The sequence below is a fragment of the Dermacentor andersoni genome, chromosome 5, assembly GCF_023375885.2.
Source record: "Dermacentor andersoni chromosome 5, qqDerAnde1_hic_scaffold, whole genome shotgun sequence".
NCBI lineage: Eukaryota > Metazoa > Arthropoda > Arachnida > Ixodida > Ixodidae > Dermacentor > Dermacentor andersoni.
In genome coordinates this window covers 56,782,327-56,808,133 of record NC_092818.1, presented here as the reverse complement: position 1 = coordinate 56,808,133, position 25,807 = coordinate 56,782,327, and the positions used below count along the sequence as shown (strand labels likewise).

At 47.5% G+C, this 25,807-nt stretch overlaps 1 protein-coding gene across 2 annotated transcripts in view; it reads left to right on the top strand.

Annotated features, from left to right (window-relative positions):
- The window catches only part of LOC126530259 (uncharacterized), an 86,660-nt gene that overhangs the window by 48,761 nt on the left and 12,092 nt on the right, over positions 1-25,807 (top strand). For both annotated transcript variants that reach the window (XM_072288182.1, XM_072288183.1), the window contains one exon: positions 13,960-14,134. In XM_072288182.1, the coding sequence (XP_072144283.1) occupies positions 13,960-14,134 (175 nt within the window). The remainder of the gene's footprint in view (positions 1-13,959; positions 14,135-25,807) is intronic.

The following is a 25,807-nucleotide window of genomic DNA, read 5'->3' as shown; positions in this document are numbered from 1 at the left end:
CAGCGGAATCAGCGCAGAAACAGCGTGTTCATCCTCAATATCTACAGCAACCACAGGAACTCGCGCCAGCAGTTCAATACCATCCTCAAGAAAGCGACCGACTTGGCCGGCCCTGGACACTTGGTCGTCGTCGGTGACTTCAACGCATCGTATGGCACCTGGGGTTACGTCTACGACACTACCAAGGGGCGCCACCTGTGGCAAGACGCCAACGAGATGGACCTCACTCTGGTCACCGACAAGGATTTTCATACGCGCATCGGCAACTCCGTTACCCGGGATTCGACACCCGACCTCGCCTTCATCAGGAATGTTGATGACGTGGGCTAAGAGAACACCGCCAGGGAGTTCGGCAGCGACGACTACATTCTCGAGATCAGCTTCAAGGTGTCTCGGAGTAGGGCCATGGAGTTCACGTTCATCGATTGCGAACATTTTCGCAAGATTCGCGAAGAACCTGGCAGAGCCAGGGCACCCGCCACTCTCGAAGAATGGTGCGAAGGCGTCAGGAACGACCCTTCCACGGCCACCAAGAAAGTGGTAACCAATCTCGACGTCGAGCGGATGGACAGCAGACTCGCCCACGTGATCGAGGCCGAAAACGCCCTGCTCCGCCGATGGAAGGGTCAAAGGCTCAATCGCAGACTCCGAAAGAAGATCTCGGTGCTCAACAAGGTCATCGATGACCAATGCAAGGTGCAAGTTAAGCCAGAGGCATACGTTAACCGGGGCCCTTCACGAAGCCACCAAGTCTCACACGGTCGATGAACTCGCCTCAAAACTCATACAGAAGTACCTGACCGTCCGTCGCGACGAAGATCCGTCAACCAAACTCTCGGACTACCGAGACCCTCCACGCCCCGAGCTGGACGAAGACTTCTCCGTTGCCGATTTCAGACAGGCCATCTTCGCACTTAAACGCAAGTCTGCGCCGGGTCCGGACGTAGTCACCAACGGAATGCTAAGCAACCTCAACGGCACGTCGGCCGTCTTTGTGACCGACGAGATCAACGAATCCTGGTAGAGTGGCGTTATTCCTGCAGAATGGAAGATGGCCTGCACGGTGCTCATTCTCAAGCCCGGCAAGGCACCGAACATCGAGAACCTCAGGCCGATTTCTCTAACCTCCTGCGTTGGTAACGTCATGGAACGCATCGTCTTCAACAGGCTCAACAGGTACCAGGAAGACAACGAGGTTTACACGTACAACGTGATCGGCTTCCGTGTCTGACTCTCGACGCGTAAAAGAGAGTCAGACCCAAAGATTGGAAGCCTGTCTTCGAAAGCAGCATCAGTCTTCAAACTTGTGACGGGGTTTACGAGGCTGCGCGTGACCTCACCGACCGTGCTTCCTCTGTAAGGAGCGCCGACTCCCCTCCTCCCTACGGCCACAGGGACGCTCCCGCTACCCACAACGAGGTTATTAAATTCTTCTACATGTCTAGAAGGGTCTTTCCACCCCCTCACCCCAAGTTCAATAGGGCGCAAGCTTTTCACCTGGACTTCTACAGACCAGCACATATCCGTGTCTGTCCGTTCTCCACGAGGTTTAACCCGACGTGTATCGCGACTACACATGCCCGTCCTGCGGGCAGACCTCCACTCTAGCGCACATGCTCTGGTAGTGCGGGTGGACATACCCCATGTTCATCAAGGAGCAGTGGGACTCGCTACTGCATAGCCCCGCTCTAGAAAAGCAAATCCTGGCTGTCTGGTGTGGCCGCGACCGAGCCGGTAGGCTAGACCTGCCAGTCCCGACGTAGGTGCCGGGTGCGCCGACGAGTTCGCGTCCTCGCCGGACCTGCAATAATGTTTCTTCACTCACTTCCTCACTCACAAGTCGCAATGGTTTCTCAAAACAGTAACCCGACGCTTTAGTAGGCTGCGCCACAAATGCACTGACATACCGCTTTACAATGAACGTCGTTTATGCCAACACTTTAGTGAGCGGTGCCACCAATGAACTAGGTATGTGGCGCTGTTCAATGAAACTCTCGCCAACTTGGGTCATTGAGTATGTGACACTGCTTGGCGGCAAGTGAGGTAAGGATTCGCAAAGTTCGCAGGCACCGGCGCCCCACAGTTCTTGTCTCGGAGACCATGCACGGACTTTCTCGGTTGCCACTATACGGCGCAGAGAGAAAGAGAGAGTAGTTGTGAAGAGGAAGAGGCAAAATGACGCAGGGTGTTCAGAATGAAGCCTGCGAAAGGACCTCGGTGGCTGCATGACGTGTTTCTCAGAGTTCACGCGCACCGGTGCACCATGCATTTCGGAGGCCACGCGACAGACTTGGCGGCGGCGGCGCAGGATGGCGCCGCCAGCAAGCGCGAAACATTTTGTGGCGAATGGACGTGCTTTTTAGTGCTCCGTGGCGGCGACGAATCATATGTTTTTGTGCATGCTTTGATCTTCCTTCTATTTTTGATTTGCTGTTTTTTGCCTTTAAATAGTAACTGGCTTCAACACGTGCAGACGGGTGGGACTTTGAGTGTATGTAGCCCTTAAATGGTAGCTTGGAGGTGGCAAGACTAATAGCTATTAGTGGTTTTACTGCGCGTGTTTTTGGTGGGAAAGTGAGAACGTGGCCGCGTGGTTGAGTGCATGCGAGAGCGTGTCATATTTTGTATCTGCGCGTCATTGATTGCTTTTGAAATAGTGGTGAGAGTTGCTTTGCGACATTTCGAGGATTTGGATCATGTGCTTATCGGTTTTTGCTAAAAGGCACGTGCTATGCATTATTATATTATTATAGTATTTGCATCAGAAAAAGCCGTGCAATACATGGCAAGAAAGTCGGGAAAGCAGGCAGTGCGCGGGGGGTCCCTCAAGGCAGATGAGGAGATGGATGAGAATGGAGAAGGAATCTAGTCAACCGGCACACACTGTGATGTCGATACTAAGCTGCAGAAAATGGAGCTTTCTAGGAAGGGCTTGTCAAACAGGTGGAACAGCTAAAAAATGGGCTAAATAGGAAGCGTGATTCACGGAAGGTAGTTGAAAAAGGCCCTGTTCAGCCGAGGAAAAGCTGAACAGGGCCGCCATTGAGAAAGAGAATATGCGTGACAATGAAACGCAGTCACCCGATGAGAGAGACAGCGCTAGCAAAGTACGTGGAATGGGTGCAACGTGGTGAAGGGTTAGTTGGAAGGCGCGGCACCTACCTTGAGGCCACCACGAGGAAAAATCAGGGGCTCAGGGGACAATGCCCCTTGTCGAGTCCAAATTACGCGGAAAAGGACAAAGAGAAGCAGGGAGAGGGAGGAGAGAGCGAAAGGCTGATTATCGCCTGTGACTCAAACCTGACTAGGTGCTCAGAAGCAATTGTGAAGAGGGTGAAAGGCGACAATAGAGTGGCAGTAAGGACATTGGATTCTGTCGGACACTGGAGTCTGTGATGGATCGAGCAAAAGATAAGTTCGCGGAAAATGCCCGCGTGCGCAACCTTGTCATAGTAGCTGGTGGGCTAAATGACGTCCTAAGCAGGAAAGGGACAGGACTAGCCCAGCGCTCGGCGAAGGGGTGGACGAATTGCGCGAGCTATCCCCTCGAGTGCAGATGGTGGTGTGCAGAGTGTGAAGCTGCCTGTACTTGACAGTTACGTACAACGAGCCGTAGTGGCTGCTAATGAGGCGATATGGAAAATGAACCGAGGGAAAGGCTTCGAGCTTGTCGTAGTCCTTTTCATATTTTCATACGTTGTCGAAGTAAAGAGAGAAGTGAGAAGGTTTGGTAGTTTTAAACGAGATGGGATCTACTTCAAATACATTCTGGCTCGAGATGTGGGCGGGCGACTTGGTGGCCGCGCTGTTGCTTTTTTAGGGGGCCCACGGGCGCTCAGCAGGCCAGAGTAGATAGTAATGAAGAAAGTCCCCTAGGGGAACCTCAGAAGAGCATCGCCGTCGGTAACAGAAAAAGGAGGAAAGCAAGAAATAGAGCTCGCCATGCAATAGGCTACATAAACATGCAGAGTGACAGAAGAAAGGAAAAGTGGGCAGATATTGAGGAGCAATAAATAGAGAACAAATAGGGGTGTATGCGCTGGCAGTAACGCACCTTACAGACTCAGAAGAGCCGCCAGTGATTGAGGATTATGTTTGGGAATGGCACCACAGAACTAAGTCGGAAAGAAAAGGAGGGAGAGTCGGAATGCTCATCCATCAGGGAGCCAAATGGAAAAAAGTAAATTCAAAATTTCAAGAGCATCTTTGTTCATCAGGTACAATGAGTGGGAAAAAACTGGCTGGGTGTTACGTAATTGTGGACGGGAAATAATTGCACAGAGAAGAATGAAGAGTTAGTGGAATGCATAAGCGCTGATATTAAGGTTTCGGGAATGGTGCTGAAATTATCCTATTAGGTGACATGAATGCCCACATACAGGATTTAGATGGCTATACCAACAACCACGGCAAGTCAATGCTAGACGTTTGCGAGCAAAATAACCTCGTTATTTTGAATACATGGCCTAAGTGTCAAGGGCAAATCACGTGGGAAGTGAGAAACCTGCAATCAACCATTAATTACTGTCTGATGGCTGAAGGAATTCATGATAAGTTAAGAGAAATGGTAATTTATAAGGAAGGGTATATAAGCATAGGGAATGACGATAAAATGGGATATGTAGTTAGGAAAAAAAGCAAGGAGTGCAATATGGCCAGTCCAAATTTTAACGCTGAACGAATTACAAATATAGTCACTGGAGTCGAGGAAGAACTTGGCAAATGTCCAAATAAAGATTGGGAATAAAGTGTGCTTCTAAGTGTAATAACGACATAAATACGGAAAGAGAAACAACAAGTTCGTTGAAAAAAGAAAAAGAAGCCGAAAACCTGGTGGAACAGGGAGAAACGAAAAGCGATCGCTGAACGACAGAAACCATCCCAAGAGCACAGGCAGGAAAAGAAGGCACTGTTGTGGCAGCATGAAGTAACCAGTAAATGGGAAATATACCGGGAGAAATGTTTATGGTACAAATATTGGTGCAAGCAAAATTAAAAAGTGAAAGTGAACGTTGGATGTCAGAAATACGTGAGAAAAAGGCCACACCTAGAACATTTTGGAACCACATAAAATTATTGGGCAGGAAGTCAATAACAATACAACATATCCTAGACGAAGATGAAAACAGACTGGAAGGAGAAGCGGCAAAAAATTACATCCGAAAAATAACAGCCAAATCTTTCCAAGGCAATGACAAGGTTGTATTTGAAGAAAAAAAGAGCATGAAAGAGACCCGGGTGGAAAAGGAGTTGGTACTCACAAATTTCAATTGGAAGAAAGCCGAAGAGAAAATTCCTAAGCGCACAGCAACAGGGCAAGACGACGTTCCCGTTAGGCTGATTAATGAACTAGGACCAAAAAGTAAGGACGCTCTGGTGAAAGCAGTGGAAAAAAACTTTAAAAGATAGACGAATACCAGACAAGTCGCGACAAAGTAGAATGAATTTCATTTATAAAGTTAAGAGGAGAAAGATAGAATTCACTCGTATAGACCGCTGACCATTACACCGGTAATATACAGGCTAGCAATGCAGGCAATCAAATTAAAGCTTCAAGCATGGGCAGTTAATAATGGCATTTTGGGAGAACTTCAGAATGGCTTGAGAATAGGTAGGGGTTTAAATTATAACTTATTTTTTCTTACTCAGTGTACTGAAATATTAAAAGTAGAAAGAAGACCGTTATGTGTGCCCTTTTTAGACATTACAGGAGCCTATGACAACGTAGACTGCAAGAGAGAGAGAGAGAAAAAACATTTATTCGAACCTTGAGGTGGTTGAGCTTGAGGTCGAGTGGGTGGTGTCTTCATTCCAGGACTCCACTGGTTATGGCTGCTCGACGTACTTGCTGGACGAGAGCTTCTTGTCCCGCCAGGGTATCGCCGGTCAGCTGTACCACCCACCGCTCAAATGACGTGCTAGGCGTCTTTAACCCATTAGGGACCGCTTTCTTCTTTTCTTGCTATTTTGAAATAACTCTTATATATTAACTTACTCTTGTACTAATAATTCACATACAAAAAATTATTACTCTTGCCTAATTAGTTTTTGAAATATAGCCCGTGGCCTTATGGTCACACTGGGCCCTTACGCTACAGCAAAATACGCGAAGTGAAAAATATTTATTTCAAGCCATGAAACATCACAAAACACCTACACAGCGCATAGTCGAGCACTTATTTAGTGTGATATGGTTTGAATCATGGAATGCACATGCCGTCGTCATACTTTGTGCATTGTGTGTGCACTGCGCTGTTGCAATTATCTCATGCATACCTCCACCTTTTGCCATTAGGTATTGGTGCAACAAAGTGGGCCACTTGGTCATACCGTGTACCAGTCAGGACATCAACAGTCTTTGGGATTCTGCGTTGACCAGGTCCTCTATGCTTATTGTCCCATCGCATCAGGTAGCTTTGTGCAATTTGCCTGCGGAATTCCACTTGCGGGACGTTGTACCCTATGCTACGAATTAGCGTCCAAGCGTTGCTGATAGATACCTCACAAAGTCAAGTGAAAATCGGCCACCACGACTTTTTGCCACGGATTCCAATCCTGTGGGCGCATACATTTGCATCAATCTGGTCCGTACCTCTCATTAAACTTGTACTGAGCAACAGTGTTTTTTACGGGCCACCTCGATTTGCTTCTGCTGAACACGATAGTACCTGTCTGCAGATGACATTGGCTCTACGCCGTGAATGGTGCTTATAATCGTCACTACAGAAATGTCCGTCCAACGGACAACAATTATCCCATTGTCGCTCAGCACAGGCAGTTTGGCGCTTGACGAATTCGGGTCGAGCGATAGGGCACTCTTTGGTAACACGATTCTGCTTCGCTGTGCCCGTGCCTTCGTAGCCCTTTGCCTTGAGATGCCTGAGTAGCGGCATGCCTGTGAATAAATTGTGAAAATAGAACTAGAAAGGATGGTCGTGCGTCTCTACTGCGAGTTCATCCACCATTAAAGAAGTGGCGCCGCTGCTTTTCCGAAGTCCTTTTCATATTTTTCAGATGTTCCGGGATCCCCTGCTTGCCTTGGTACACTTTGAAGTTTATAAGGTATCCGTTCTTGGCATTTAGGCAGCATACTTTACACCCGAAGCGGATAGGCTTTCCGTGTATAAACTGTTTACAGCCATGATGACCACAATACTCAATCATACTTTCGTCATAGCTCAGGTGATGCACAGGTTGAAAGTGCTCCAGAATCCTTGCTTTCAATAGCGCCATCAATGGACGCAACTTTGCCAACTGCAGGAATCGCATTATCTGTACGAAGCGCTTTCTCCGCATAGCATTGTAGGCCATCGTGTTGCGCATATCGAATCCGCTGTCGCAATAGCACTTTTTTCCCTGACAAGCGGTTATAGCCGGACAAAACGAGCACTCCAAGAAAACCTAATTCTTCTTTGGTAACCTCCGGATCGGGCATATTGAAAAACAACGCAAACTTTCTTGTCTGTTCGACTAGCAGCTCCACGACGGCTTCGTCAAAAAATATTTCGAACAACTTAACAGGTGAAAAGCCCCTGTAAGCAGCAATGTTTGGGTAGAGAAATATGCCAAGGCTTTTCTGGAGATCACCGTTCGTCCACTTAGAAGCAGTGGATAATTTCGCAGGAATGGCAGCATCAACTACGGCAGAAGAAACGTCTCATGTTCCGTCACCTTGCCCGCCTGGGGTCGTCATCGTCCGAGTGGGATCCACCAATGCGGCGTCCGTCAGAGAAAACAGTTTCAGTGCCGGATCATAGCTGCCGCCAGATTAGATTGTCAATGAGCCCGCCTGAGTCTTCATCGGCCGACTCTTCATCCGAATAGGTGCTAGCCTCTTGTGGGTCGATATATATCACTGACACGTCGTCATCGTCTTCTTCAAGTATCTTCGCTATTTATTCCAACATCAACCTATTAAGACAATAAAATAAGAAATAACCACTGCGGGAATGCGCCAGCACCCGTGCAAGACATGAGAATGCACTTTAAAAAAAAATAATAAGTTAGGTAGCCTAAAGGCCCAGCGTGACCATATGGAAACGCGCAAGATAACACGCTCGTTGATGGCTAAATCAAACATAAATTTTTCCCAAATGGTAATCGAAGGTTACATATTCGATGGGCAATATGGAGGCAAGGATATCCTACTATTCCTTAAACAAGTAGTGAAAAAAAACACATTACCCCTTGGAGTGATGCATGGCGACGCTACTCGCACAGCAACACTTATTCCCGCCTTTGCGAGGGACTCCCACAAAACGACTCACAGCTGCTGCCATTCGGTATTCACAAAGGGAACTCTACTCTGTCAAAGGGCATGTCAAAGGCGATTTTGGTGCCATTTAGTTAATCTTAATTAATTGAAATCCACTGTGCAGACTAACGTGACCATATGGTCACGCTGGTTTTTGATGGTTTAAGTGTTGAGGTTTGCCCCCGCACCCCCACGAGATGTGAAAGAGTGTAGGGCGTGTGTCGCCGCACCAGGGGCAGATGCCGCGATATGTATGTGGGAACATTTTACTGTATCTGTGTAGGTTTGCAAATGTGTTTGTCTGAATAAGTCGGAGAGCTACGGCATCTTCAGTGCTGAGCTTTCTGTGAGGCGGAGGATAAATCCTGCGGTTGAGTCGCTGGATCTCGAGTCGGTCGCAGTAATTGGACGGCAGGGGCATGAAGGTAAAGGGTGGGGATTGATGAGACGATTCGTCTTGCCACGCTCGGTTGATAAGCGCTCGAGCTAGGGCGTTCGCCCTTTCGTTCCCCTCCAGACATGCGTGGCCCGGCGTCCACGTGATTTGATGGTATTCTTGCAGCCTCGGGCCTAGAATCTGAGCCGCCAGCAGCGGCGGTGTTCCTCCGTTCGTAAAGTTACGGCAGGCCTGTTGCGAGTCGGTAACGACATGGACTTCACTGCCTACCCTGTCTTCTTGCTTTATTACCAGCGCCGCGGCTATGGTCTCAGCCGCAGCTGGGGTCTCTGCCCTTACGGAGGCCCCGAGGGTCAAGGAGTTGTCTCTCCCGTTCACGGCGGCAACCGCGAAGAGGCCCCCTACAGGGTACGCCGCCACGTCCACGTACGTTACGTACGGGTCACCCTTGAATTGTCGGCGCTGTCTGTCGACGCGAGCCTTGCGTCGTCCTTCATGGAGTTCATGGCTCATGTGCTTCGGTGTCGGGTTCGCCTTGATCTTGCCTCTGACCTCAGGCGGGAGTGATCGTTGCCCATCGAGGGCACGGAGCTCCGCACATTTGTGGGATATTCATGAAGGGGAAGGCTTAGGTGACGATTGTCTACAGTTTTTGAGAAAGATTTACCTATAATATACTGTTTGCGTTGAATGGGAAGAGAGGAGGTGCGAGAAGAAAGTTAATATCAACAAAGGGATGTGGCAGGGGTGCCCTTTATCCCCACTGCTGTTTATGATGTTCATGGTGCGGTTGGAGAGGGCGACAGAAGGAAGTATTATCGGCCTTAATCTCTCACTCCAACAGGCGGGTACAGTAGTGGAGCAGTGGCTTCCAGGTTTATTTTATGCGGACGATACTGTGTTGTTAGCTAACAAGCAAACAGATTTGCAACGTCTGGCTAATATCTGTGGACAGGAAGCCAACAATTTAGACTTGGAATTTAGTGTTAGAAAATCAGGTGTTATGGTATTCAATGAAAATAGTAAACAGACATTGGCGATACAGGGCTAGGAAATACCTCGGGTAATAGAACATAAATACTTTGGTATATATGGATAAACAAAGGCAACAGGTACATGGGAACACGGGAAAGAACAATAACAGTGAAGGAGAAGAGAAGTGCAGCCATAAAGAAGCACAGAGCGCTATGGGAATACAATAGGTATGTGGTGCTCCGAGGTATGTGGAAAGGTGTAATGATTCCAGGACTTACTTTTGGAAATGCCGTTGTTTGGCTCAAATCGGGGGTACAATCAGGACTCGATGTGAACCAAAGGTCAGTGGGTCGCCTCGCATTGGGAGCTCACGGGAAGACTACAAATGAGACTGGACCAGGTGATATGGGCTGGACTAGTTTTGAAGTGAGGGAAGCTCACAGTAAAATTGAGTATGAAGAACGACTGAGGAATATGAAAGAGTGTAAATGGGCTGGGAGAGTTTTGAGGTATCTGTACCGGAAAAACATTGATTCACGGTGAAGGGAAAGAACTAGGTAGCTTACCAGCAAGTATGCGGCCTGTAGGGTGCGAAACACAGCAAAAGAGAACGTCAAGCGGCATGTCAGAGAGGCCGAAATAATCTCATGGCTGGCGGCAATCGAAAAGAAACCTACCATGAGTAACTACTCGCAAGAAAAAAGCGAAATCGGGAAAGAAACAATTTATGATAACTCAAAGGTAAGCTCATTACTTTTCGAAGCGAGATTGGGAAGCCTTAGAACACGCACCTATAGAGGGAGATATAAGGAGGAAGAACCATGTGCTTGCTTCGGTAAAGCTAGGGAAACTATGGAGCATGTTTTATTAGAATGTCAAGACGTCTACCCAGCGGTCGACTTAGGCACTACTGCCCTCTTTCAAGCCCTTGAGTTCAGCGAGAGCAGTGGAAAAGTAAACATGTCCACAATAGGGATTAGTAAAAGGCGATTGGAGGATTCCTGGATTGGCAGCCAAACGACAAATACGGAGACGTTCAAAATTACAGTTCGCAATAGGGGTTCACAAAATTTCGTTGTTGGAGTTCATAGCGTTTTTTTTTTCTCTTCATTTTTTCATTGGTTGACCTAGGTAGGACATTAGGCAGTATAATAGCAAGCTACCGCCGCGTTCCAAAGGGGATGCTCATAACATCCATCCATCGAAAAAGGAATCCCACCACAGTACACGCCTCATACATAACTCGTTTCGAAGGTAGCAATGCGTTGTCTCGCTGTACTGATTCAATGCTAAGCATATTACTCACGACAGTCATCGCGAGATGGGCTCTTCCATATTCTTTTTTCAAAAGGGTATGGACTGTCCGCTTTTGCGAAACATACAAAGAGAGCAAGTTCCATATCTGAATACGATTTATCTTTCTTTTATCTTCCAAGTGATACGTTTATGGCTCTCAGCTGTACCACACAAAAGGGCCATCACATTCCATCCAACGACTAGAACTCCATTTGACACGAATAAAGCAAAGCCCTTACATGCCTTTGGCTGATTAAGCAGCAGCATGCTCGATAATCTTTCACAACCTTCCAGCCAAAAAGGGTCGCCCAACTTTACTCTCCCCTGACACCATCCTGGATTATCAGTAAAGTTATTCTCTCCCTCTCTCTTTCTCGGTTGAGTCGCACCATTGAACCTGCATGCCTTGAAGCACATGCATGTCCTACAAGACCACCAGATGCACTGGCTAACACTCTCGGGGCTATTATAGTATACATACACGTATCATCATCATCATCGTCATCATCATCATCAGCCTGGTTATGCCCACTGCAGGGCAAAGGCCTCTCCCATACTTCTCCAACTACCCCGGTCATGTACTAATTGTGGCCATGTTGTCCCTGCCAATTTCTTAATCTCATCCGCCCACCTAACTTCTTGCCGCCCTCTGCTACGCTTTCCTTCCCTTGGAATCCATTCCGTAACTCTTAAGGACCATCGGTTATCTTCCCTCCTCATTATGTGTCCTGCCCATACCCATTTCTTTTTCTTGATTTCAACTAAGATATCATTACCTCGCGTTTGTTCCCTCACCCAATCTGCTCTTTTCTTATCCCTTAACGTTACACCTATCATCCTTCTTTCCGTAGCTCGTTGCGTCGTCCTCAGTTTAAGTAGACCCCTTTTCGTAAGCCTCCAGGTTTCTGCCCCGTACGTGTGTACTGGTAAGACACAGCTGGTATAAACTTTTCTCTTGAGGGATAATGGCAACCTGCTGTTCATGATCTGAGAATGCCTGCCAAACGCACCCCAGCCCATTCTTATTCTTCTGACTATTTCAGTCTCATGATCCGGATCCGCAGTCACTACCTGTCCTAAGTCGATGTATTCCCTTAACACTTCCAGCGCATCACTACCTATTGTAAACTGCTGTTCCCTTCCGAGACTGTTAAACATTACTTTAGTTTTCTGCAGATTAATTTTTAGACCCACCCTTCGGCTTTGTCTCTCCAGGTCAGTGAGCATGCATTGCAAGTATACAAGTATACATACAAGTATACCCAAAAAATTAGGTTTCTGTGGGAGGTGTAAAAGGAGCACCGACTCCTAACAAACAGGTCGGCTTCCGTACAAAACCAAACAGCTCATGGACCTTCATTCCATTGTCGGCGTGGTTAAGTGGCCGTAAAAATCCAACCTCGGCCAGAGCGCTTGCAACATGACTTGTTTGCAATAATACCGAATACCTAGGGCACATGTGCGCAGCGGTTTATGAAAACTGCATTATACTGTTTTAAAGCAAGACGCGAAACGACAAGATAGTGAAACAGGTTGAGGTTAGAGAAAACGGGACACCACGTCGGAATAGAAAAATGCGCCATGACGAGACTATGTTACTCGTTTGTTCGCATATTGCTATATTTGGTTGATGAAGCTCATTTCCTAGGGCTGATTGGTCCGACATAGATTCAGTGTGTGTGAATTACCTTATCAAAACGTTCCTGTTTTGTTAACGGTCGACGGATGTGGAAAAAAAACGCCAAGACTTCAAAACAAACCAATTTGGAGCGAGCGTTCCTTGATTCACCCGCTCCTGCCTTTGTCCCTGTCTTTTAATTTGCGCGGGCATATTTTCATCCTACAAGGTAAGCCTATCGAGGCTGCTTTCGAGGACGAGCGTTGAAAAACCTTCCTCTAAAGATACGTTAAAGCCCGCTAAAGTTTTGTTCGCAAAGGAAATTGCAGTGAGAAATAAGCTAAATGGTGTATTTGACCACGACAACTCGCCATGTACTTTGAAACCGGGAAAACTCACTACTGCACGACAGTGCAAAGTGCGACTAAATATTTTGCTCTAAACGTTGCTTTTCAAAGTGACGTTGTGTTTTTTTCATTCCCTAGCACCCCTTTTCGTTTTTGTTTTCGTAATTAGTCAGTGCTCACCATGCTAAACCCATACAAGAACAGGATGACTAATAGAAATGTTGGTTTAATCCTGTGCTTGACTTCATGTGTCTTTCCGTTTCTTTACTCCGTATTTAGCCATGTGCCATATATTTATTGCATTTGGGAGACTGGACCTTAGGTATTAGCGTTTCTTTTTTGCGTAAAACCTCTTTCGAGTTGACTACAGTGTAACTATTTGGCGCAAGCTTAAGCAAAGTTTGGGTAGGGGCTAGTTGGTATTCCATTGTTTTAAACATCCCTTACAGCGCATACATACAAATGTCTTCGTCGTTCTTTTGGTTCCTTGTCAATGTATGCGCTGTAAGTGATGTTTGAATCAAGTTTAAGATTGCGTTCCATTCTTTTATATGAGTTACTGTATTTCTCTTTTCACTTGGCATTCCATTGAATGTAGAAAATTAGCACTAGGTACCGCTTAAAGGCGCTAACATATAGACAATGGATGAACAATACGAGTATACATTATATGCTAACTATACGAAGATAAACCATATAATAAAGGCTACCACCTGCCTTTATTAAAAAAAAACAGTATGCGTCCTTACTCTTCATTTCAACCAAATCCATGCACTGCAATGAAAGGCAGGAGTCGCGTGGTCGTTTCCGCCAAACGAAACGGTCAGAACGGAGAACCAGAGCAAGGATTCGTCTATTGCCCGCCGCTGACCGCCCCCTTTGTGATACCGACTGAGTGGAAGCTTCATGAGTGGATCAGTGGAACGCAATGGGCGAGCCGTTAACTCGTCTTTCAAACACGTAGCTCGTTTTGCTTACTTGACACTAGCCATAGCTTTCGTTGCGTCGTGCAGTTACGCCCACCGAACCGAAAAAAAAGTAATCTTTTCTGTTCGTCTTGACCGTTTCCCAGCCACCCTGGGCACATGCGTCTAGGTCCAGAAGACTTTTCCCTCTCCACATCGTCGTTGGTCCACACATATGCGCTTCTTTGGGGTGCCTGCAAGCCTATCGCCCAGGGAGCGTCGACCGTCTTTATGGAGACCGCCGATGACAGCGCTATACTGGAGGCAATTCACAAGCACAGGGTAAGCATAAATAATTAGGTCAGAACCCTGGGTGAGGAGGACAGGCACGAAATAAAAGAATAAAGGCAAGGCGGACAACTCGAATGGAAAACCTCTTCGGTTTGCTACTTTGTAAGAGAGAAATGCCGGGAAGGCAGAAAAATACAAATAGAGAAAAGAGAGAACACGTCAGTATCAAATAACAGGAAAGAGTATTCACCATAGGCCATACCGCTCAGCCAGAATTTCTGCCGACAGGTAAAGTTGCTTGCACCGATGCTCAAAAAGTGCCAACTCAATTCACTCATGTCAGTTTTTTTTTTAGCAGTTTAGAGCGGGGGTCAATAATTTTAGTGATAGGGCTATACGGGACTCCATGTTATCTAACCTTGCCCTGTCGTGCCTCGCTCTGACCAAAGATATTCTCGTAGATTTTAAAAATTATGAACGTCCGCATGAATACCTACTACGCCAACAACTACAATAAGGTTTTCACGTGTTGTCAATGGTTATCAATGTATACCCAATGAATGACGTGAGTCCAATAGATCAGTCACATAAAGAAATTATCCATCCTTTAGATAAAATTGAATCCTTTCCTATGCTTTTTCATTGACAAATAGCTGTTTTATAACCTTCGTCATGTTGGTAAAGGCGTAATAAGTTCTCGTAGCGTAGCACGTGTTGCTAATTTTTGGCAAAGCTCCTAATGCTTCTCAAAGAATCTACTCTGTACACGTATAGATTATGCAAGAGGTGGCATTGATCGTGCTCGTCTCGTCAGTCCTGGAATCAGGTTAGTGATGCCAACACCTTCAAAGCAACCTTATTACATTACTGGCTACATGTTGGGCTGAGGATCTTTCCCCAGCCATTGAAGCTATTAGTCAAAATCAAAGTATAATTGCTTGCTGAACAAAGGGCAATGCAAATAATTAACATATATCTGATACTCGGCTGCGACATTCCATTATTTGGATGATAGGAAGCCCGTTGTCTCTCGCCCTCAAAATATAACAGCAGCTCAGGTGCGTCCCAAGCACCTGAAGTATGTTCATTGTGTGAAAGAACAGCCGTCAAGGACACTTTCCATATCATATTGACATCACATCAAGAAAATTGGCGTTATTTTTCTAGTTATGTTACTTTATTGCCACTTTCACGTTGTTTATATTTTATCCAATAGTTTAGTTTGGCATGCTTCACTTGCATTGCTGCAGTGCTGCATTGCTGCATTTCAGCAAATCCCTGCTGCAGAATACTGAAAGGTGGACGAAGTTTCACGAAATGGAAATGCTGTCATCTACTCAACAGTGGAACAAAGTTACAGAGTAACCCTATGCAAATATTCTTTCTTTCTTTTAGAGAAACTTGTATTTGTTCCCTTTGTAACTTCATGCTATACCCACGAGTGGATCACAATGTTTCGCTTTCATTACTGCGTTTTGCGTCACGTATATCTCATGCTCGAACCTTATTTTTCGTGCAGAGATACTGAAGAAGTTATCGTTTTAAGGAATACGAAATTTGAATTCGATTGCGTTCTCTATTCACTTGTGGTCAATATTTAAACAACTGAAGAAGCGAATACAATTCAAGGGCAAGCTGATGCATTAACTCTACGAAAAGGACAAATGCTTCATGCAAATCGAGGCTTGAATTCCGGATCATATTATATTTTCTTAGATCACACATGGAATGCCTTATCTAAGAAGTTAGATGTCGTTCTAATTAGCCGAAAAGCCGCCACATGCCGCATGAATCTTTATGTTATTTCCCACTTATTCCTTTCTCTTCCTGATTTGTGCAGACAAAGAAACTTCAGTGGTGGCCCTTACTTCCTTACGCAGATTCATAGACCCCCCAAAGCAACTGTTGAAAAGATTTAGGCACTTCTTTGCCAGAAAGGTGAAAAAAAAATGAAATTTATGCAATGTCTTCAAGATGTAAACCTTAAGTTTTCTTAAACCCGAAGCATTTCCTTTTAGCAGTACCCGAGAACCATCAGGGGTTAATTGAACACAAAATGTGAGTGGCTGCTCATCCGTGCCATTAAGCGACATTGTGATTAAATGCTGGGCTTGCATGTGTGAGAACCACTATCTCATCATGAGACAAGCCGTATCGGAGGATTGCGGGTCAATTTTGACCGCCTTGGGTTTTAACGTGCAGCCTATGCACGGTACATGAGTGTTCTTCCATTCCACCTCATTGAAATGCGGTCTCCGCAGCCGGGATCGAACCCTCCACCTCACCACGCTCAACACCGAAACGTCGTAGCCACAGAGCTACCGCGGCGATTCGGCGCATTATAATGGCACTGGCAAGCTAATAGTGGCAGCCTATATGAAAACTGTAAAAATACGCCACAATCAGCAGATAAGGGTGCTCTACACTAAAGCGATACAGTGACTGGACTGCTGTAATTGCTGCGGAGCTATTCATTTTTGGTTCCCATTGCCACTGAGCTACGCGGTGTCGCTCGGCAACTGACCGGGGAATCATGCCACGAGGCGGAAGATAACTGGTACCATGAGATTAAATAGAAAAAGTTTCAGAAGCCAATAAAATTACGAACACTACCAATTTCTGAGACGCGCCCATTGTGGTTATACAGGTTGTCCCAACTATCATGGACCAAAATTTACAAAAAAGCGCAATTGAGTTACATGAAGACAACCTAATGCACATTTGTTTCAGCGCAGTGGATTAGCCGCCAGTAAATGTCTCGCTACGGAGATTCATTAGGTAATTGTAATTAACTATCTAAGTCGAGGAGTACTGCCCTAAATATCAAAGTGTCAATGAAACATTTGTAGGCGCAGCTAAAGGACATCTAAGTGCGGTATTTTCAGTGAAGCACTAATTTCTCGTCTTCACGCTGCCCTGGCTCAGCCGACCCATCGGCACAGACATCAACCTTCACGGATACAACACGTCATCCCCTCGCTCTTATCAGTGGGCTTGCCAGCAACCCGACAATGTGGTTTATTGACACCGACGCCTTTTCGCCTTACAGGTGCTCACAGTTTTCTGCTTCCACGTTGCCACCTGCTCTTCTCCTCGAGTCATCACAAAGTCTGCAGCGACCGCCCGGCTTACGGTGTGTTGGCTTACTGGATTCACCTGCCTGGCAGAGCTTCCTCAATCATGCGCCAAGAAATACCAGTCCTGACCAACGCTATGTACCACCTCACATCTGCAGCCTGCTGCATGCCGTCTCTCGATGTCTAGGCTCGTCCTAGCCTCAGCGCGCTAGTACTACGGACGCGGGCCAACCTCGTCTGCCCTCCAGTGCCCCGAGATTGAAACAAGAGCCGCGCACTACTGCGCCACACCTCTTTGAGGGAAATTCACCGCATTTATCGTCTTCGTGCTACCCTTCCTCAACCGACGCATCGGCACAGACATGAACCTCCGCGCATAAAAACCCGTCACCCCCTCGCACTCATCAGTGGGCTCGGCAGCACTCTAACAATGCGGTTAACTGACGCCCGACGCTTTTCGCCTTACAGGTAACAACCAATTACACTATTCATGTGTGTCGTTCCCGCTACGCCGCTTTGCTAGTGCTGCCAAGTCAAGGCTGCTGCATTACCATTGTTCGCCACTGCAAGTCTGTCATCCTACAACTTCTCGCACTCTCTGGAGACGTGGAATCGAATCCCGGCCGCAACACCCATTCCAGTTCTACGCAGGCATCTTGTGACGTATTTGCAACATCGTAAAAAATAAGCTAGCTCAGGTGAGGTGTCTCTTCTAAGCCAAATGAAATCAATTCGAACCAAACTATCGCAGAACGATAAAAGTTTTGACAACGGTAAGTTTCGACTGACAGAAATTGAAGACGGCTTTTTTTCCATACCTGCACTGAAGACCGAAGCTAAGTTGCATCAGGGCAGTTGTCGATAAAACACGAAAGCCATTTCCGACACAACATCACGGCTAAATTATTTATTCAGAAGGTAGGGCTCGTCGTTCTAACCTTGTGTTTTTTGGCGTAGCTGACATTGAGTGGGAAACGCGACAAGAATCGTAGAACAATATTGCGGAACTTTGCACATCTAAGGTTAACATTAGGTCATACTACTTAGATGTCGAACGTGCTCTTAGAATTGGCAAATACAGCACTAATAGAAACAGACGTATAATTGTCAAATTAGCACAATTCAAATTAAAACAATGTATTCTTTCAATGTGAAGAATGGGCTGGGGTGCGTTTGGCAGGCATTCTCAGATCATGAAAAACAGGTTGCCATTATGTCTCAAGAGAAAAGTGTATAATAGCTGTATCTCACCAGTACTCACCTACGGGGCAGAAACTTGGAGGCTTACGAAAAGGGTTCTAATCAAATTGAGGACGACCCAACGAGCTATGGAAAGAAGAATGATGGGTGTAACGTTAAGGGATAAGAAAAGAGCAGATTGGGTGAGGGAACAAACGCGAATTAATGCCATCTTAGTTGAAATGAAGAAACAGAAATGGGCATGGGCAGGACATTTAATGAGGAGGGAAGATAACCGATAGTCATTAAGGGTTACGGACTGGATTCCAAGGGAAGGGAAGCGTAGCAGGGGGAGGCAGAAAGTTAGGTGGGCGGATGAGATTAAGAAGTTAGCAGGGACGACAGGGCCACAATTCGCACATGACCGGGGTTGTTGGAGAAGTATGGGAGAGGCTTTGCCCTGCAGTGGGCGTAACCAGGCTGCTGCTGCTGCTGATGATGATTCTTTCAACTGCTAAACAACTAAGGGGGTCCAACCACAGCATATGAGAAGACTACTCATCTAACACTCGGCGCACACGTAAACAACTAACCGAATTCGGCAAATCCCAACAGAAACCTTTTAAACTTAGGTACAATAAACTGATTGTTGTGTTCATATAGGAGGTTGTGGCCAAGTACTGCACCAGGGTGGCCAATCCTGCTCTGGTGAGGGAGTGTTTTACCGGTTCTGGTCACCGGCATCAGGCCACACTCCAGGCCTGTTTATGCAATTTTATCAACACGCGGATTTTTTTTTTTTTTTAATCCGGTGGAAAATTGCGCGGCACCGGGATTCGAACCACGGACCTCTTGCACGCGAGGCGGGTGTTCTACCTCTACGCCACCGCTGCACCTGATAAACTAATCACAGAGAACAGAACATACACATATGATAACGCTACAAAAAAACTTATACTAACTTCATAGCTATCACACAGAACCACAAAACCAAATAGCATCCGTATCATTTGTTTACACTAACATAAGAAGCTTGCCGCCCAAACGCGAAGCGCTCTGTAGCCTCATTATTTCTTCTTATTGTAAGCTTCTGGTACTAACACAAACGTTGCTGAATTCAACGGTTGCTAACACAGAGCTTCATTCATTCCTCACTGATATGGACATCTTTAGGCGGGATCGTGAAGGAGAATGCGGAGGTGGTGTCCTGATAGCTACCCATCACAGCCTTTGTTGCCCTATTGTCGATATCACTTCACCTCTAGAAAGTCGATTCGTTTTGTACAGTTCTTCGTACATACAAATTATCAGTGCATGCTATTGACCTCCCGACGCATATGTTTCCTTCACTACTCACTTTCACGAGACACTGCATTCTGTTAAGACGTCATTCAGTCATGCGCAACTACTATTCTTAGGTGACTAACCTTCCTGGTATAGGAGGAAGACGACGAAGTGCGTTGTGTGGAACGCTGCTTTTCTGTCTCTGCTAATTTCAAGCTACTTTGTGGGAGACGCCGCTCCCTTTACTACGGCGATGGACGTGGAGTCACCTGGAGGGGTGCCGGGTCCTTCCACGTCAACAGCAGCCCCTCCGAGAAAGCGGTCTAGTCGCCCGAGTGACACCGACAGCGAGGACACTGTGATCTATTCAACGACCAGTGATGAAACCTCGGATGACAGTGACTTCGTGAACGTAGCAAAGCGCAAAGCAAAGAGAAGACTCGTCGGGACATCTCCTTCCACAAGTAAGACAACTGTGGTCCCGAGGCGAAAGTCATCGGACCACACAATTTTATTCATGCCTGTGGCTCCTAGCGACAATCTAAACCGGCTCAACCACCAAGCTACATCTCTATCGCTCGAGGCGCTTGTTCCGGGTCAGATCAAAGATATAAGGATCAACGCCCGAAAGAACATTCTCGCTATAGATGTCACAAACCGCAGCGCACTAGACGTTCTGAGTAACGTTAAGTGCTGGATAGGGTCAACGTACGCTGCTACAAACAAGACGATCGTGATTCTACGGCCGGTGTGGTGTATGATGTCGACAATTCCATTAGCGATGCTGACCTGCATATACTCATTAAGCCAGTGACAGAGGGAATTGCCATATTGCAAGCCCGTCGCCTGGGGAGTTCGCACTGTGTGAAGCTACCATTTAAAGGAGACAGCCTACCGTCACATGTCAAGGTCGGGCACTTCAGACACGTAGTACGGCCTCTTGTTCCAAGGCCGCTTCAGTGCCGGAAGTGTCAAAAGATAGGGCACGTTAGTGCTGTTTGCACAAATGGTGCCGTGTGCTCACGATGCTCTGGCTCGCACAGCTCTGATGCATGTCGTACAGAAAACCAAAAGTGCGCCAATTGTCAAGGCTCTCATGATGCATCTTCAAAGATTTGCCCACGTGTGAAAAATGAGCTTAAAGTCTTGAGGCAAATGGTCAGAGAAGGTTCGTCACACAGGGAGGCTGCCGCTAAAGTGCGACGTCGGCGTGCACATCGCCAGAGGTCTAGTAAACCCACTGCTATTGCTAAGGATTCACCGCGTCCACTGACAGTCCACAAACTTCCACAAAAAACTAGGAATACTAGCAACGAGGTTCCTAAACAGAAAGTCCCGAATAACATTGCCTCATACGAGGAGTGGCCGCCGTTGCCAAGGCTAGACGAACCAGCGGAGCAGCAAGATGTAGCACGCTCGCCGAATTATCCTTCAGCTTCTGGCAGCAGCGCAGAAGACGACAAACAAGTCGTCACCATGATACGGGTCCTCGTGAACACGCTACGAGTACTACTGACTGCCATACACACTCCGGCGGCTCGAGGTGCACTTGAAATACTGAATGCTCTGAATCCGGTACTGTCCGGTCCTGAGAAGCACCATGGCTGCTCCTCAGCACTACTTCCTTAAAGAAGTCAAGGAAGCGTTCCTCTTCGAGTGGAATGCCAGAGGCCTTAAATCCCGCATTTCGGACTTTCGTCCGTTTGTTTTCAAGCACAAATTTCCAATCATTGTAATTTTTGAGCCAAACATTGAGAGCGCCTTCCGCCTATCAGGATATGAAGCTTTCATGTCTGCCACCTATACCAACCGCAGCAAAGTCATCGTCTACGTCAGATGCGATTTCACTTATCTTTTACACCCAGTGGCACCTGATGACGACAATCAGTACGTATGTTTGACTATAAAATGCAAGAACGTTTCACTCACGCTGGTAGGTGCCTACATTTCACCTTCGAGTCGATTTGACAACGCAAGACTAAGTACAATTATAGCAGCAACACCTGGACCATGGATTCTTACCGGCGATTTCAATGCGCAGCACCCGCTATGGGGAAACTTGAAGATGGATTGTCGAGGAAGACGTGTACTATCCTTCGCGTCGGACCATGAACTCTGCTGCCGAAATGATGGCAGTCCCACTTTCCTGCGGGGATTGACATACAGTAGCTGCCTGGACTTAACTTTTGTTTCAAGATGCCTCAGTGCCAGTGTGAAATGGTTTCCGGACCACGTTCCAACGTACGTTAAAATCGATGGCATACGCAAGTCACAATCTACCACAGTTCTTCAACGCATCAACTGGCCTAAATACAAGTTACTCATGGAGAAGAATTGCCAAAATATCCAACAATGTCCGCCTGGCAACATCGAGGAGCTCATTAACGACGCTGCTCGAGAAGCCACAAGAGTTTTTAGGCCTAATCTTAAATTTTCTGAATTCGAAGCAGAATTGGAGCGGCTTCGAGCAATTCGCCGTCGCGCGGAACGGACGTACAGGCGCACCAAGTCCACCTACGACCTAAGGGAGGCGAGACGCATACAGAAGAAGATTCAACGTCGGATCAACTCCCTGCAGTCTTTAAGATGGAACACTTTTTGTGATTCCCTTGATCCACATAAACCCCTATCACATATATGGAGAACGGTGTGCGGTCTTCGAACATCACCACAACAACGCCACCCTTTCAAATGCCTGGCTCTCAGTCAAGGTCGCCGAGAGATCGACGTAGCGGAGGATTTCTGTTCAAGGGTAGCGGGTCTACCATCCTCGTTTCCCGTACATGACCCACTTGACGTTCCGATCTCGCGGGATTCTCGTATGGACAATTTGTTTTCCATCGAAGAGTTACAAGCGGCGTTGGCAGCGTGTAGACGTTCCTCATCCCCTGGGCCTGACGGGGTGACCTACGCAGCTCTTGGCAACCTCGGTCAAACAGCCCGGCATGCTCTTCTAGAGGTGTACAACAATTCATGGCGGGAAGGAGCGGTTTCAGCTGCATGGAAGTCCAGCCGCCTCGTGCCTCTGCTCAAACCAGGTAAATCACCCCTAGATGGGGCGTCTTACCGTCCCATTGCTCTGGCCAGTTGTCTAGGAAAAATGATGGAGAGGATGGTGCTGACACGTCTAGAGTGGTATCTAGAACACTACAAGATATCCCCTGACGCTATGGCAGGCTTCCGACGCGGACGCTCTTCAGTAGACAACGTCATAGATCTTTTCTCGTCTGTTCAACACGAAAAAAGCCTAAGGAGACTGTCAGCGGCGATGTTTCTGGACGTTAAAGGCGCTTATGACAACGTAACACATCGAGCCATCCTGGACGCCTTGGGCGATGTCCGCCTAGGGGGACTTGTGTTTCGATGGATATTCAGCTACTTGACAGACAGGTCATTCTTTGTGCAAACAGAGGATGGTGCATCATCACAACACAACACCTACCGCGGAGTACCACAAGGCGGAGTCTTAAGTCCCACTCTATTTAACCTCGTGCTCATCGACCTGGTTCACACCGTTCCACAATCCATCCATGTGTCGATTTATGCAGACGATATATGCATTTGGTCATCAGGAGTGACGCGTCCGCAGGTGCACGCCAGACTGCAAAAAGCGGCCACACTAACATCCAGCTATCTTCGAGCACGAGGTTTGGAGGTGTCCTCCCAGAAGTGCTCTATGGTCGCTTTCACGCGCAAAGCAATGAGACCATACGTTGTTAGAATTAATGTACAGCCAATTGCCTACGAGAAGACGCACCGTTTTCTAGGAGTAATAATAGATCGAAACCTCTCCTGGAGTCCTCACGTCTCTTACCTAAAAAGGAAACTAGTGATGATAACAGACGTGCTCAGATTTCTTGCAGGAAAGTCATGGGGTGCGTCTGTGAGTGCAATGCTCCAACTCTATAATGCACTGTTCTTGGGTCTCCTACGCTACAGCTTACCTGTACTAGGTGGGACCGGTAAGACCAACCTCCGAGCCCTCCAATCTGTACAAGCTCAAGCTCTCAGAATTTGTCTTGGCCTTCCGAGGTGTGCATCAACGGCAGCAACAATAGCCATCGCGCATGACCACCCTATCAATACGTATATTCATATCGACTCCTTACGGTTGCACATCAGGCACATTGCCCGACTTCCATCGCATCATCTCGCCTCCCTTCCTGCCGCTCGACCTCGTTCAGCGTTTAGCAGAATTATTGCCGCCAACCACGGAAGTTTGCCGTCAAACTTCACACATGCAGCACGGCCATCTCTACCGCTGTGCTGCCTGCATCCACTCCAGGCCCTTCTTGTTATTCCCGGCATCAAAAAGAAAACGGAAATGTCATCTATCGCCCTCAAACAAACCGTCCTTTCATTCTTACATGAAAAACACAACGAACGCACTCACGTTTACACGGACGGTTCTGTCTCCTGTAATAGTTCAGATGGAGCAGTGGTACTTCCCGCTCAATCTGTCACTATCAAATTCACGACGTCTCACGTTACATCATCGACGGCTGCAGAACTCGCAGCTATCCGTGCTGCTCTGGAGTTTATAGGTCCCAATTCACCACATTCATGGTCCATCTTTTGTGATTCAAAGGCAGCTCTCCAGTGTCTGCTGTCCCCTTTCAACCACGGACCAAATGTACAATTAGTCGCAGTCATCCGACTACTCCACCATTACGCAATCGACAAGGGACACAACATTATCTACCAGTGGATACCGGGTCACTGCGGAATTTCGGGGAATGACAGTGCGGATGACGCTGCCCGGTCGGCCCATGATGGTGCCCAGATTGTACCCATACCGCTGTCAAGAACAGATGCAGCCACAAGTCTTTGCTCCCTCGCACGCGAGCTTACGCTAACTGTCATGTCTGGCATCCAAGAACTGGGCGGCGTAGACGTAGCGTCGAAAGAACGTTTATTCCTGTTACTTGACAGGCAGCCAACAGGTTACATACTGCGCGCGGTGGGCCCGTGCGAGCGGTCTTTTAAAACCAGCACGGGCTACCCGATAAGAGATAGCCGGGCAGAGAGCATGCGCAGACAGCACGCGATAACACGCGTGCTTGGTTTCGCGCGCACACAACATCTCCTTCCTCCTAATGAGCACAAAGTCCTTTTGCCACATTATACAATGCAACTAATGCTATGGCTGATATCTGTCAGGAGGTCGCCGGTCCCTCAGTGGATAGCGTCGCTCCCCTGGAGGGTCGGTCGTTGTCGCAGGGGCCGCAGCTGGAAATGGCTCGTTGGCGCTCTCAGGATCCCTGAAGTCTGGAATAAAATCTTCCGTAATGCTCTGCTTTGAGCTGTCGATGCTGAGCAGTAGCTGGTCTTGATGACGACGCCAAATGAGCACCCCATGATTCGTTCTAACGCGAACCTTGTATGAAACGGGGCCAGACTGCTGAATGATAGTGCCAGGGACCCATTTCTCAGGACCTCTGTAATTCCTCACGAGGACCTCATCATTGATGTTGAAAAGTCGCTCACGTGCCTTGCGTCGCACCATATCGGAGAGCTGTTGCTGAGCCACTCTTCCCCCGACAGAAGGCTTGACTGCGTCGAGTCTCGTGCGCAGTCGGCTACCTATGAAAAGGTTTGCTGGAGTTTCTCTTGTAGTCGCATGCGGCGTGTTGCGGTACGTCACCAGGAACGTCTGTAAGGTTGCCTGCAAGGAGTCTTGGGGTCGTCCTTTCCGCAACGCAGATTTCATTGTCTCTACAAATCTCTCCGCAAGGCCATTCGTGCTTGGATGGTACGCTGCACTCACGATATGACGACCACCGAAGCCTTTGACGAAGCTCTTGAATTCTTCGGAAACGAACTGTGGTCCGTTGTCGATCACGATGGTCTCGGGTACGCCAAAACGCGAGAACAGGTCTTGGAGACACTGAATTGTGTGGTACGCCGTAGTCCTCTGCATGACATAAACTTCCGGCCATTTTGAGTGTGCGTCCACAGCAACAAGGAACATTTTGTCTTTCATGGGTCCAGCAAAATCCAAGTGAACTCTTTGCCACGGCGAAGTCGGCCATGACCATGGATGAAGCGGAGCCGGTGCTGGTTCGTTCCGTTGCTGTTGACACTCTGCACATTTCTTCACGTGTTGCTCTAGGTCCGCGTCGATACCAGGCCACCAGACGTAGCTCCTCGCGAGTTCTTTGCATCTTACGATACCGGGATGACC